We start from the raw sequence: 15879 nt of genomic DNA on the forward strand, positions 1-15879 counted from the left end.
AAATATTACAAAAAAATGATACCATTCCGCTGTTAGATGACTTCCACAAAATGACAGCAATGTCATTTTCGCCATCTTTCCTTTTTTGTTCTGGATATTTTTCTCTGGTCTATTTTATAATTTATTAGTTTTCTCTCTTAGCTCTGTCAAATGAAAGCCCATTAAATGGGTCTTAATTTTAGTTATTTAAAAAAAAACTATTCTAGAACTTCCACTTTGCTTTTTCAGTTTCCAATCTTCTGTTAAAATGATCGATGTTGTAAGGCACGGTAGCACAAACCTGTAATCCCAGCAGTTTGGAAGGCCGGGACAGGAGGATTTCAAATTCAAAGCCACACTCAACAATTTGGTTAAGCAACTTAGGGAGACCTTGTCTCAAAAAAATCAAAAGATCTGGAGATGTAACTGGGTGGTAAAGCACTCCTGGGGTTCAATCCCAAGCACCAACAAAGAAACAAATAAAACCCCATCAAATCTTCCCAGTAGTATAAAAACTAAAAAAAAAAAAATACTTGAACATACTAATTTTGGATTGAAGCACATGTCCAATAACATTAGGCATTATTTTATGCATATTCAACCTTTCTCTTGCTTTGTTTTTGATAAAATTAGTTTATGTCCTTATATATCTGATTACTTTTTTGTGAGTGCTGGGACTCTATATATATAAAAAATATAATGTGAAGCCTAGGGTGATTTTATTCTCTTCCAGATTTAAGTTTGTGTCTAGTGAGTGTCTGGGCTATTAGCAATTCTAAGCAGATAAAATTATTTAAACCTGAGCTTCAGTATTTACTAGGGCTGATTTATGTCTAGTTCATCCTTTCTTTTAAAGTGTCACCCTTTAGGGTTGTAACCTAAAGCCTGTACGGTTTATCAGGGCCAGCCTCTCATCTCAGTACTCTCTTTGACCTTAGATATTGACCTTACTATTCTTTTAATTTCTTTCAAATTTTGATGTCTTTAAACATATATTTACAATTTTATCCACCTTTTCAGGTAAATATTACCCCCATTTATATTGAATAAACTGAGGTTTAAAAGTTAAGAAATCTGTCAACTATCATGAAGCTAATAATAATGGAGTAGACATTCAAACCCTGTTATCTGAATCCACATGCTCCATTTCCTCTCATGATAGAAATGAAAGATTTTAGCTTAATAACAAAAATACTTTAAAAGTTTTGTAGTTGTAGATGAACAGAATGCCTTTATTTTATTTGTTTTTTATGAGGTACTGAAGATCGAACGTAGTGCCTTACAAATGCGAGGCAAGTGCTCTGCCACTGAGCTACAACCCCAGTCCAACAAAAATACTTTTGATCAATTGCATATTCTTTTTTTTTTTTTGGTACTGGGAATTGAACCCTGGGGCACTACAGGGTCTCAATTGCTTAGTGCCTCGATTTTGCTGAGGCTGGCTTTGAACTTTCAATCCTGATGCATCAACTTCCCAAGCCACTGGGATTACACGCATGCACCACTGTACCTGGCTACTTGCATATTCTTAATTAAAGAAAGTGACACAATTGAAAGTTAGTCAGTTTGGCATTATACGTGAGTCTAAGCATGCTACAAGTTATGTTCTTTGTGGAAATACATGTTACAATGGATAAAAGGCTGATAATTGCTGAACTAATTAATGAATGTGGGAAACTATTATGTAAATATTTTCACTCACATATATTAACTGCTCTGATGTACATAAAATTTGTAGGTGTTAAATACAGAAAAATAATAGAATATGTCTCCAAACTAGGAAGAGCCATTTGATGGTCTGGTTTCTGAATGAAGCTATTCTAACAAATATATACTTATCCAGAAAGGAACTTGCAAATAAAGTACAGTATATTGATTATATTAGCAATGCCACCTAGTGGCAGACAAATACAGATAGAAGAAGAAAAAATTTCTAAAAGTAATTTTTAAATCTTTTATTGATTACAGTCTCTTTGGAAAATCTGAAGAATATCACAGGTCCTTTTCTGCCAGAAAAATGCTTATTTGCACAGACATACAATAACAATTATAATGTCTAGGGGAATTAGCATGCTTTTTGAAGCCATTTGCTGATCAATAATATTAACAGATATGTAGTGGTCCAACTAACTACCCTGGAGCAATGTAGAAAAGAAAGCCACTGCTTTTCCTTTGTCACCTCCTTGCTGGTTATCAACCACTATTCAGGCATAAACAATATTTAACTTTTCATTTCTGGATAGATATCTAAAACAAAATTTATATCATAAAACAAATTTATGCTGTCTTCAAATCAACTGACAAAATTTGATGGTAGGGGGCTGTGATTGTGGCTCAGCGGTAGAGTGCTCGCTAGCATGGGCAGGACCTGGGTTCGATTCTCAGCACCACATAAACATAAAGACATTGTGTTGTGTCCATCTACAAAAAAAAAAAAAAAAAAGGATTCTCTCTCTTTCTTTCTTAAAAAAAAAAAAAAATTGATGGTAGTCCAAACTAGCAATTTTTCGCCAGGTGATGTCATGAAATTTTATGCAGATCAAACAAATACTAACTCTTACTTTTAATGTTCAAAGAAGTGATGAGGACTTCCAGGACATCTGAATTTCAAATTACAAACTTTTAATTATACCTAAAAATATAAATGGTGGCACACATCTGTAATCCCCACAGCTGGGAGGCTGAGGCAAGAAGACCAAGTTTGAGGTGAGCCTCAGCAATTTAGTGTGAACCTGTCTAAAAATAAAAAAAGACTAGGATGCAGCTCAGTGGTATAATATCTCTGTATTCAATCCCTAATCCCAACACTTTGTAAAAAAATTTGAAAATGAATGCAACTTTATAGACAAATTGAAAAATCAAGATAACTTTTCCATTTTAAGTATCTAAAATTTCAGAAAATATAACTCTTGTTTTTTTTTTTTATTCTAAAGACTAAACCTGGGGTTCTCTTAATCACTAAGTCATATCCACAGCCCACATTTATGTTTTATTTAGAGACAGGGTCTCATTAAGTTGCTAAGCCTGGCTTTGAATTCTCAATCCTTCTGGTTTAGCCTTCCGAGCCACTGGGATTACATGCATGAGCACCGTGCCTAGCAAAATACAACTCTTGTAGGTGACCATTTAGTATATGATCAATTATAATCAACTAAATGATACTTCCAAAAAAGAACTTCCACACTGGGAGAATCAGTGAATATAAAATATGAAAAACTTTTAAGGCTATGATTTCCAGTAAAGAGAAACATGAAAAACAATGAACTAAATCTTTTCTCTTTGTTAAAATTGGTTTCTTTTTCACACATTTTACTTCAAATTATTGTCAAAAGGAGGCCTGTATTTCTGATCAGACTACTATTCTAACATGGTCACTTGTATCTGGACTGAGGAGTTATATGAATAAATGGCAGAGGTATCTGTTTCATCAGCACAAAAAAGTAGGCCATGAGAATGTTATTGTCACATTTCCCTAAATGAGGATTATATTAATGAAAGCAGAATTAGGACTTCCAAATACAATTACATTTCCTAGACATAAAACAAAAGAAATGTGATCTATAAGAATAAAATACTGTCCACCATCTATACCTAGAAAATGGTAAATTAAAAACATCTGACCAAAAATTATTTGGAATAGCAATAACACAAATAAAAATTTAAAACCTTTGACTCTGCTGTGCCTCTACTTTCCTATTTTTCTATTCTTGGCCAAGGTTCACATCATACATTTGATAATTTACCCTTATTTGCTACATCATTGGTTACTGACTACCTTGGCTCTTTGAGAGAACTGAGATTATTCATGTTAAAGCAATGATCACAGAGCCTAACACATAGTAAATATTTAATTGACGTTAGCTAATCTACCAGGATAAACTAGACAATGCTATAATAACAACCCAAAGATTCCAAGCAAATTATTACTTATGATTATATTTCACTGGTCAAAGCAAAAATATGGCTAGAGTTCAAAAGTGTGAGAATACAAAATCTTCCCATTGGTCAGATACCATAAAAATAGAAAAGGGTTAAAAATAATAGAACTGACTTCAAGCAGTATTAGTATAACAGAGCATGACACTGATACTTCTCCTTTTTGTTATTGGTAGTAGTTAACCTCTTGTAATTTGATTTTCATCTTAACAAATCAACTGAAAAATCAAAACCAGTATATAAATAAATGAAGTTTAAGAGATTACTCTCCAATTGTATATACTCATTTTCTTGTTTGTGCTTTATTGGCTTTTGATCTACTTCTGATTGCTGTAGTCTAAAAGAAAAGTGTTTTGTTTTTTTACAAATTCCAACAGTGATTCATGATTAAAAAAAGAAACTCAGCAAAATAGGAGTAGAGATGTTCTTCCTCAATTTGATAAAAAAAAAAAAAATCTACAAAAACCTACACCTAACATAGGCTAACATACTTTAGGGTGAGAAAATAGAAGGTCTCCTCTTATGATTGAGAACAAGGCAAGATGCCCCTCTCATAACTCCTATTCAATATCATACTGTGTGAGGATGTCCTTAGGCCTGAGCCTAAGCAACTCCATTTAAAAAACTCCAGTTTTTACAGTCTTACAGGCACGCCTAATGGAACCCTCCAGTGTGGCTCTCAGGCACAAACAAGTCACTTCCCCCCACCCTGATAAACTCACAGTGAAGCCTCTGGCTTCACCATAGATCAGGGTGGGGATCACCAGATCAGATGTTTTAAACCCCAGGGTAAATGATTTCACTGAGAAATCTGGTGGAAGCTGATAAGGATTGAAACGGGGTCAAAAGCCTCAAAACAATACAAATAACAGAGCAAATTAACAGACATTCGGCAAGCTGATACTGAGGCACACAAGCTGGAGAGCCTAATGAAGACCTGTACTGACATCCCATCACTTGTCATCGTTTGCCTAATACTCTGCGTGGTCCTCACAGCTCTCAAACTCTACGGCCACATCTTGACCCTGGTGATATAGAGTTGTATGGCTTAGCTGGCCATCAGCTCCACTCCAGGAGAAGCCTACTTTTGTTCTTGATGTGATAACCACAGTCTGAGTGAGTATGCATCTGCTGGACTTAAAGCCTAAGGCTTGAGACTTTTGAACTGACATCTGCATGCAGAGAAAATGTCTGTCATTAGCCTGTCTTGATTAAGTGTGTTTGCAGTGCTTAGACTTAATTAATCTAGAATTGTTTGCTGTGAATTGATTATGACTATTGCAGTGCCTAGTATTTAAGGATTGTCGATTTTCTTTACAAAGAACCTATAGAGTGAAACTGTATTGAGTGATTTGAGTGAATAAAGCACTAAAAACGGCAGAAGCACCTGGACATTCTTTATTTCTCCCCCTGGATGGCATAAGTCGCACCTTTTGCCCATTGAGACGTACTGGAAACTGAACTAATATAGCAAGATAAGAAATGGGAATAAAGATTATATAGACTGAGAAGGAGGAAATAAAACTGTCTTTGTAGAGGATGATTATCTACATAGTAAATCTTAAAAAACTGTCAAAAAAATCTTGGAACTTTCACATGATTACAATAAGGTTGCAAGATATAAGGTTAATACATGAAGGACAACTTCTCCATACCAGCAATGAATGCACATGCTCCACCAATCACCCTTTTAGGAATTTACTCAAATGAGTTAAAAAAAAAATCATTCCAAACAAAACTTGCACACAAACGTTTATAGCGGCTTTATTCATAACTGCCAAAACTTGGAAACAACCAAGATGTCTTCAATAACTAAAGAGATAAACAACTGTGGTAATACATTTGCAAAATGGAATAACAGCAATAAAAAGAAACTAGGTGGGGCTGGAGTTATGGCTCAGTGGTAGAGTGCTTGCCTGGCATATGTAAGGCACTGGGTTTGATCCTCAGCACCAGTAAATAAATAAAATAAAGGTATTGTGTCCATCTACAACTAAAAAACCAAACAAACCACCAGAAATGAGGTATCAAGCCATGAAACATTGAAACTCATATTGCTAGGAGTTTGGAGATGGGAGTGAGAGTGTGGAGGAGGGTAGAAATAAATAGGTGGGACACAGGACATTTTTAGGGCAGTTAAACTATTCTATATGATACTATAATAGTGTGTATATATATATATATATATATATATATATATATATATACACTATTCATTTGTCAAAAGCCTTAAAACTATAAACACAGTGAATCCTAATATAAACTGTGGGCTTTAGTTAATAACTTATCAATCTATTTCCTACACAATAGGCAGAATTAAATGTCCATAAAATGCAGATCTGGTTATTTTATATACACTTTATTTTAGGACATTTGAAAGAATCCTACATGCTAGTCACAGAAAAATGCTACTGATGAAAGAACAATAAAAAAGATTCAGTTTATCTAAAAATGAAAAAAGTAATTTGAACCATCCTGAATCTCCGTTTACTATTGGTACTGCTAACACCACAAAGCTTTTATATGTAATTTTAATATATTTTAACATGTAATATATTTTATATACAGTTAACGGATATTATATATAATAATTATTGAGCCTAGGGCTTCATGCATATGAGGCAAACACGATCAGTGAACCACATTCCCATCCCTGAGTTTCTTTTTTTTGGTACTGGGGATTGAATTTAGGGGCACTGAACCACTAGCCACATCCCCAGTCCTATTTTGTATTTTATTTAGAAACAAGGTCTCAATGAGTTGCTTAGCACGTTGCCATTGCTGAGGCTGGCTTTGAACTCAGGATTCTCCTGTCTCAGCCTCCTGAGCCGCTGGGATTATAGATAGGAGTGAGCCACCACACCCAGCTAAAATGAGTTTCTTAATCTGATTTTCCCAAGAAATCTCAGAACAGGTCTAGACAAGCACAGAAAGGAATTCTGCAATCTGCCATTTCTTCTTTTCGCTTCTCCCTCAACAAATTCTAAAGATGAATGTAATGTTATGTTACTAAGAATGAAGTACTTATTAAAGAAACAATGACACGGATTATGTCATTTAGGATTCATGTACCCATTTCAGCTAAAATCAGCAAGCAAACATGAACATAATTCTAAAATTCCAAGTTTTTTTTTTTAAGATGGGGGTCTTGGAATTTTGTGGAGACTGGCCACAAACTCAAGAGCATCCTGCCTTAACCTCCTGTGAGATAATAGGTGTGTGGTGCTGCGCCTGACTTAAAATTCCAAGTTTTTAAACTCCAATAGACTTGGAGAAATTATCATTATAGATTAATTCCTAAAGTATTCTTCAGATCACTAATTCAGCACTCTTCTGAACCAAGCAGACAATAAATCACTCCTTAACACTTACCATACCTGCTTCAGAAATGAATTCATTGTAGTTATAGAGATTGCACGTGTTTGCAGTGATGAACTTTATTCAGCCATCAGTCTCACCATGATACCCTTTCACTCGTTTTTCCCCAATGAAGATCAAACTATTTATAAATATGGAATTGTTTTAAATTTATTATTCAGGGATAGGAACAGAGTGAAACAAGTAAGGCATCTAGGGCATGAAATTTAATGAGGCACTTACACATCAACCCTGTACTTGCATGACCCTGCCTAATTGTGCCCTAGGGGTTGGGGATATATAGTGCAGGGATAGAGCACTTGCCTGTCACACCCAAAGTCCTGGGTTCTATCCCCAGCACCACCTGAATGAATGAATGAATGAATAGATGCATAGATAGATAAGTGGATAAATGAATAAATTTGTGCCCTAGGTGTCTCACCCCTTTCTCACTAATCCTAGTTCTAATATTATTTTTGGCATATTTGTGAATGATAAGAAAAACTTACCTTTACTTTGTTTAATTTCAATTAGAAAAAGAATTTTTTTTTCAGACTGGGCACTTTTGTGTTTTGGTTCAAGGGTTTAAAAAGCATTTAGTTCTACATATGTAATACTTTATCAATTATATTCAGTAAGAATACTAAAATAAGGACTGGGGACATAGGTCAGCTGGTAAAGTGCTTGCTTTGATGCACAAGGCCCTGGGTTCAATCCCCAGGTAACTCCCCACCAAAAAAGAATACTAAAATAATGTCTACATAGGTGTTTGAAGATATGAGAAAAGACATAATCTCTCTGTTGCTGATTAATATAGAAAGTAAACTGTCCAAATCCATCTTAATCCTTACACAGAATTTTTTTTTGGGGGGGTAACCTGGGATTGAACTCAGGGGCACTTGGCTACTGAATCATATTCCTAGCCCTAGCTGCTGGGATTACAGGCGTGAACCACCATGCCTGGCCTTACACAGAATTCTGTACATGGAAATTAACTCCAAGTAATAGAACAACAATTAATGGTATGACATGAGAATCATTATTCCAAAATCCAGAAGGAATAAAATTGTCTGAACTAATTTAAATAAACTTTATTGGCTTAAGTGTTTTTTCCACTTTTTAAGTTCTTGACTCAAAAAGAAAACTCAAAACAAAATTCAAATCAATCTTTAAGTAATGATTTGAGGATAAAAATGCTTAAAAAAAAAAAAAGGTAATACAGATCTTAGAACTTTTAACTTCTGAAATAAAAGTACCAATAAATCTCGGGCTGGGGATGTGGCTCAAGTGGTAGCGCGCTCACCTGGCACACATGAGGCACTAGTTTCTATCCTCAGCACCACAGAAAAATAAAATAAAGATATTGTGTCCACCTAAAACTCAAAAATAAATATAATTAAAAAAAGAGAGAGAGACAAAATCTCTTTCATTTTTTGCTCATTAAAAAAAGTTCTTACCAGATAAAGCAGAAAGGTATGCAGCCCTGTTCCGAGTCCAACAGAAGACAAAATTCCCAAGCCTATCCAGTAGGCATACAAAAGAAATTGCTTCTCTATACGTTGCACATACTGAAAAACAAAAAGAATGGAGAAAAATCTGAATTATTTTTTAAAATTTATTTTTAATTTGTTCTAATTAGTCATCCATGACAGCAGAATTCATTTTCATTCATTGTACACAAATGGAGCACAACTTTTCATTTCTCTGGTTGTACACGATAGAGGAAAAATCTGAATTCTTGATACAGAAATATGGTATGTATACACTACCACCACAATAAGGCAAACCAACTAAATAAAGTTTCAATTAGGAAGAAAATATTAAGACAAAAACTCTTCAGAGGCCTAATTTCTTTAGTATGCAATAGCTAAGATAATAAAAATTTTATCTATCTGGATGGAATAAAGCTCTTGTTTCTTTTTCTTTTGAGAAGACAAAGGAAAAAGCAAATTACTAATAAAATAAGAATTTTAAAGCTATTGAAAACTTACAAAACTTTAAAAAAGCATAATACACAATGGTAAAGGGAGGCAATTATATAATATTTGTGAATAGAATACATTCTTGATTATCCAAGTAAAAATGTGGGTAATATAAATTTTCCCCTTCTTTTTGAGGTACGGGGGATGGAATCCAGGACATTGCATACACTAGTCAATCACTCTCATCACTGAACTACATTTCTAGTTCTTTTTCATTTTATATTTAAGACAGGGTCTCACTAAGCTGTTCAGGCTGACCTTGAATTTGGGATCCTTTTGCTTCAGCCTCCCTACTCACTGGGATTACAGGTGTGTGCTATCATACCCGCCCAAGATGCTTTCCAAACAAGAACAAAATAAAGTGCAATGGGAGACATATTTGTTGAAAGAATTCCAAACTTTTTCTAGAGAAATCTACCCATTTTTGGAAAGCAAGCTAGTTTACTGCAAAGATTAAATATTATTTAAAGAAATACATTTAAAACTATAAGAACTCCCTGAGAAGTAAACAGCTTTAAAGTATGAAATGATTCCATTTTAGACCATTTCCTATTTGAAGAATGTTTTATTATTTTAATAAAAAAATGTCCTGTTTTCCCATCAGTAATGTACCTGCAGACCAGAGGCTGAGGAACCTGTCTTTCCAAACAAATAAAATCTAACTTTCTTTTTTTGTTACCAGGGATTGAACCCAATGGCACTTAATCACTGAGCCACATCCTTAGCCCTTTCATTTCCTTTTTTTTTTGAGACGGAGTCTAAATTGCCTGGGGCCTTGCTAAATTGCTGAGGCTGGCTTTGAACTTGCAATCCTCCTGCCTCAGCCTCCTGAGCTGCTGGGATTACAGGTATAAAATCTAACTTTCAACTTAGGAAAAGGCCTGTTTGGACAGACTGTAAAAGTTTTATACAAAAATTTTTTTTTAATATTTATTTTTTAGTTGTAGTTGGACACAATACCTTTGTTTTATTTATTTTTATGTGGTGCAGAGGATAGAACCCAGGGCCTTAAACATACTAGGTGAGTGCTCTACCGCTGAGCCACAAACCCAATCCATATAAAAAACTTTCATAGAAAATATAAAAAGTTTTATAGAAGATATAAAAACTATGGCAGAGATAAAAGGCTTCATGTTGCTTTTACTGAACAGAGTCAGGAAAGATACATTTAAATCTTTGAAGGTAATATGGAATCAGAGGTACCAAATAGAATACTGACAGCCATGAAAGAATATAAGAATATTTTTAGTTTATGGTCTTAAGACATTAAGATATCAGTTATGGCCCAGTGCAATGATGCATACCTATAATCCCAACAGCTCATGGGGCTGAAGCAGGAGGATTACGAGTTTCAGGCCAGCCTCAGCAAAAGCGAGGTGCTAAGCAACTCAGTAAGACCCTGTCTCTGAATAAAATACAAAACAGGGCTGGGGATGTGGCTCAGTGGCCCCTGAATTCAATCCCTGATACCAATCCCCCCCAAAGATATATTATCAGATAAAATTAAAAATACATAACTGAGCCTAAATTTTGAGGGTACAAAATCTATGAAACCCACATTAATTCCATTTTGAAATTTTCTGAAATTAGACAATGTGTAAACTAAAAATAATTGCTAAATCTCCTACCTGTTGATGTGCTCCTTCAATGTAATATGTAGCTATAAGCACAGCAAGCAGCAGTAAAAAAGACACCACAATGCTTTGACGATGCCATAATCTTAAAAACAAATTAAAACAAAACAAAACAAAACAAAAAAATACCTCAGTCATCTTACTTTCAGATGCATCATTCCTAAAACAATTTGTTGAAGTAGGGTGCAGAAATGAGTCAAGGGAAGACACGTGGGTATGGAACTCAATTTCTTATCATAAACCCCACCATATCCTTTCCTTTACCTAAAGCCTGATCTTGTTTATACCCCCAACTTCTAATTTAGAGAAGCATAATAGAGCTATGAGGATAATAGAGCTATGAGGACCTGGTTTAGAGATGATTAGCGTTGCACTTTTAGCAAGACATTTAACCAATACAATATTATTTTTATTTTAAAATCAAAATTATATACTTATTTTAATTTCTTCATGGAGTTGATGTTAGGATTAAATGAGATGAAAAATGTTATAGTGTTTTATCAACTCTAAGCACCATAAAAATGTAAGATAATAATAGTATAGCTAACTTGGAAGGGCAAGCAAGAAAATGATAAGATGTGTAAAGGTTGAACTTGCTCTCTATGATACTCAAAGCAGTGTTTACAGGTACTAAACTTAAAGATAGAACATATATTCATGGCAGAGACCTTATTCATTGGCTCAAATTATCAGTAAAAGTGCCATAAAGCTGTACCTTGTCTTGATTCAGAATCAGTATAATACACACAGGCCTGTTTTCTCTTGAAGGTAAACCAACATATTTTCAGTGTTATTCCTTGTAAGACTCAACATGAGACAGTGGGCAACTATAGTAATCCATTGAGCAAATGGATTTCATCACCTAATTTTTCTTCAAACTAAATTCCCTATTTTTCTTCAAACTATAGAAGGGAGAACTAAATATGTTCTTATGATAATATTCTAAATTTAACTTAATATATTTTGATGGAGCAGATGGCAGGGAGTAGGAGATGGTTGAGGATTTCTAAAATTAGAAAATAACATTTATATAAAAAGTAACAGAAGACTCTTTACTTTGAGGTCCATTCCTTCAAGATTATAAGGATTTCCAGAAAAAAATACTGCAAGGTAACGAGTGGCTGTCTCCACAGGACAATATTCTGTCTTTCTTCCCGATCCCTCCTCTTCTTTTCATTTATTGAAGAGGGGTCTGCAAAACAACAGCAGAAATTAAAACAGAAATTCTAACATTTATACTTACTTATTTGAATCACTTAAAAAAATTCATCCAGCTCTCCATCCTACATCTGAAAGACTGCACATAAAATCTCAAAAGTAGAGCTGAGGATGTAGCTCAGTGGAGGCTTAGCACATGTGAATTTATATAAGGGCCTGGGTTCATTCCTTGCACCACCAACAACAAAAACCAAACCTCCCCCATCTCAACAGTCGAAACAATGTAATTTACATGTGGATCATACAAATTTAAACAGTTAACGTGAAACCAACTCTTCTCTAGAGCAGACAACCTCTGGAACACAATTAATATTAATATAGGTAGCCCACTAAGAGTTTGTCTGAAAGCTGTTAAGGAAAGCTAAGGACCATGGTAGATTCCCATGATTTAAAGCTCAATGGCATTTCATTTGTCTGTATATCTATCTGCCTATCGCTTCTTTTTCAATTAATGGCAATTTTGCAGGAAATTCTTTTTTTTCTTGGTTGTTCAAAACATTACAATGATCTTGACATATCATATATCATACATTTGATTCAAATGGGGTATGAATTCTTATTTTTCCCATGTGTACAGATTGCAGGATCACATTGGTTATAAATTCTTTTAAGCCATCTAGAAGAGGAATGGTACAAAGTATGAGTGCTTGGAAATATATTGGATTAAAACATTTTTCCCATGTCCCAGGTAACCATTGACAAGTCCTAGAATCTCGAGAAATGGCAACTATATATCAACAATATCTAGGGGCTCAGAAAGGAGATGAAGTATAATAGTTGCCTTTTTTCTTCTTTTTGGTGGTGGGGTTTGAACCCAATGCACACCAAGCATGTGTTCTACCAGTGAACTACAACTCTAGACTCATAGCTGCCACTTTTTAATCAGTTATCTAGAAAAAAAACTGAAGTGAGAAAAGTGCCTGCCCTTTGCAAACTCCACTACCTGACAGTATCTGTGATTAAGTAGTAAAAGTTTTTTTTCCTCTTTAATACTGGGGATTTAATCCATGGCCTTGTGCATGGCAGCTAAACACGCTACTACTAAGCTACATCCCCAGCCCTTGACAGATATAGGAACCTTTAGTAGAGGGTGTCCTAAATAAATCATACTGAAAATTTCAGGCATTGAATTTGGACTAGAACTAAACATTCTAGGAAGTGTCACATTTGGGCTAGGTGCTTCTGTGTTAATACCCACCCCCCCACCCCACCCCAGGGGCAACTCTACCACTGAGATACATCTCTAGCCTTTTAAAATTTTTTTATTTTGAGACAGGGTCTCGCTAAATTGCCTGGGCTGGCCTCAAACTTATGGTCCTCCAGCCTCAGCTTCCTAAATTTCTGGGATTACAGGTATGGAATTTCACACCTGGCCAGCATCTGTTCCAATCTAAACAACATTTCTGCAATTATTTACTGTCAGAATACAAGTTTCTGCTCTTGTGCATACTTCTATGAAGACATTGTATAAACTTAGCATTATATTATAATCCAAAGTACTTTAAATTCAAAATTTGAAGGCAAAATACTTGGTTACAAATCAGGCTCTGCCATCTGTCATTTATACAACCTTGGGCAAGTTAGTTAACAATTCTGTGCCTCAGTTTTCTCTTCTGGAAAATAGGGAATAACAATTACTTCTCAGGTTCATTTTAAGGATTGAGTTAATACATATAAAGTTCTGAGAAGAGTTAGACACTAAGTATTCAATTAACAGGTTTGGCATTATTATCATCATCTGTACTATACCTGTGAAATTCCCATTATGTTGTTCCTTGTTCATTGCTACACGTCTCTGGTCACAATTTTTTCCATTCTCTGCCATTTCATAGATCAGTAACTCTTGAGGAGCTAATAAAAATAAAATAAAATCCAGTAATATGTTATATTCTTTTGCTTTGCACCCAAGACAGAATAAAACTGAATACAGGAATAACAAGACAGTAATAACCCATTTGCTATTCACCCTTTTCAACCAAGGTTTATAAAATTTTAAACAATTTATATAGAAATCCTAAAATAAGCTATAATAAAAGGTTGTAGTTTTCAGTCTTTTCCAAATACTTATTCCAGTGATTTCCAAGATTAAAATTTGGAGGTGAAGGCTGGGGTTGTGGCTCAATAGCAGAGTGCTTGCCTCATACACGTGAGGCACTGGGTTAAATCCTCAGCACCACATAAAAATAAGTAAAGATACTGTGTCCATGTATAATTTAAAAATATTTTTAAAAAATTGGAGGTGATTTTTCCAAGTATTAGTACTTGAAAAGGATATCAAGTATTAGTACCTTCAAATATTGATAAATTATATATCTACATCCTTCTAATTCTTACTGTCATATACTATTTGAAATTTACCTTTTCATAATTTTTACTTTCTTGCATTTAATCTTTCACAGTACTTTATCATTACTTCAATAAAATGTATTATATCACCAAATCACAAATTTTAACACACAGATCCAAGACTACAGATAGTTGTATATAGGAAACAATTTTACTGAATTATCTTGGACTTGATATGGACATAGAAGATTAAAAACTTATGTTTATGATTGTAAAATGTACTCTAGTTCTATTTTACTTCATATCATAGGTGTGTTTTTACTTTAAATCATTGTAATACAACATGTAAATTATTCTATGCAAAACACCAAATTGCCTGTGACTATATCATTCATTCTTCAGGTGTAATAAAACAAATCTTTCCATTCAAAGAGCACCTCACTTCAATAAAGGTTATGATGCTAAGTCCTTAGTACAATCTTAAAACTTGTTTAGATTTTTATTAAAGGCAAGTAATAGTTATCAAAATTAAAACTTTTGTGCTTCAAAGGACATCATCACAAAAATGTAAGGACAATGCACAGAATGAGAGACAATACTTACAAAGCATATATTTTATAAACTTCTATCCAAAATATATAATGAAAAGGCTGAGGACAGTGGAAGAGTTCTAGCCTTGCAAACCCAAGACCCTGGTTCAATCCCCCATACCACAAAAACCAAACAAATAACAGAAAATATAAAATGAACTCATATAATTCAATAACATACAATCCAATCTGAAAATAGAGGATATGAATATATATTCCCCCCGCAAAATAAGCCAATGGTTAATAAGTGTAATAAAAAATATCTAAGACTTTTATCTACAAGGAAATGCAAATTAAAACACAATGAGATACATCCTGATATCTATTAGAATTGCTATTAGAATTAAGAAAGGGAGGGCTGGGGTTGCAGCTCAGTGGAAGAGTGCTTCCTAGCATGTGTGAGACACTGGCTTCAATTCTCAGCACCACATATAAATAAGTAAAATAAAGGTCCATCAACAACTAAAACATATTAAAAAAAAAAAAAAGAAAGAAAGGGAGATAACAAGAAGTGTTGGTGATGATGTGGAGAAATCTGAACCTTTCTGAACCTCACACACTACGGGAGGAAATGTAAAACGATAAGTTGCTTTGGAAAACACTCTAGCAGTTCCTCAAAAGGTAAAAAAATAATTACTATATGACTCAGCGATTCCATTTGCAGGTAAAATAAACACTTATATCTACGAACTGTTCATGAATGTTCACAGCAGCATTGTTCTGAATAGTCAAAAGGTGGATAATACCAAATAATTATCAGTTGATTAATGGACATAAAAATGTGGTACAGGGGCTGGGGATGTGGCTCAAGCAGTAGCGCGCTCGCCTGGCATGCGCGGGATGCTGGGTTCGATCCTCAGTACCACATACAAACAAAGATGTTGTGTCCACCGAAAA

The 15879-nt window shown here is 34.4% G+C and overlaps 1 protein-coding gene and 1 long non-coding RNA gene across 4 annotated transcripts in view; one reads left to right on the forward strand and one right to left on the reverse strand.

Annotated features, from left to right (window-relative positions):
- VMP1 (vacuole membrane protein 1) overlaps positions 1-15879 on the reverse strand; it is a 119450-nt gene that overhangs the window by 84091 nt on the left and 19480 nt on the right. For 2 of the 3 annotated variants that reach the window (XM_081270450.1, XM_081270451.1), the window contains 4 exons: positions 13856-13957; positions 11945-12080; positions 10883-10973; positions 8730-8840 (listed from right to left, as the gene is read on the reverse strand). In XM_081270450.1, the coding sequence (XP_081126576.1) occupies positions 8730-8840; positions 10883-10973; positions 11945-12080; positions 13856-13931 (414 nt within the window). In that variant the 5' untranslated portion in view covers positions 13932-13957. Of the gene's footprint in view, positions 1-8729; positions 8841-10882; positions 10974-11944; positions 12081-13855; positions 13958-15879 lie in introns of those variants that run through there. The other variant, XM_081270452.1, reaches the window with a different exon arrangement.
- Positions 1-15879, forward strand: part of LOC308635743 — a 573614-nt gene that overhangs the window by 17360 nt on the left and 540375 nt on the right. The window lies entirely within an intron of this gene.

Source organism: Spermophilus citellus, assembly GCF_964194105.1.
Source record: "Spermophilus citellus genome assembly, chromosome: 17".
Taxonomy (NCBI): domain Eukaryota; kingdom Metazoa; phylum Chordata; class Mammalia; order Rodentia; family Sciuridae; genus Spermophilus; species Spermophilus citellus.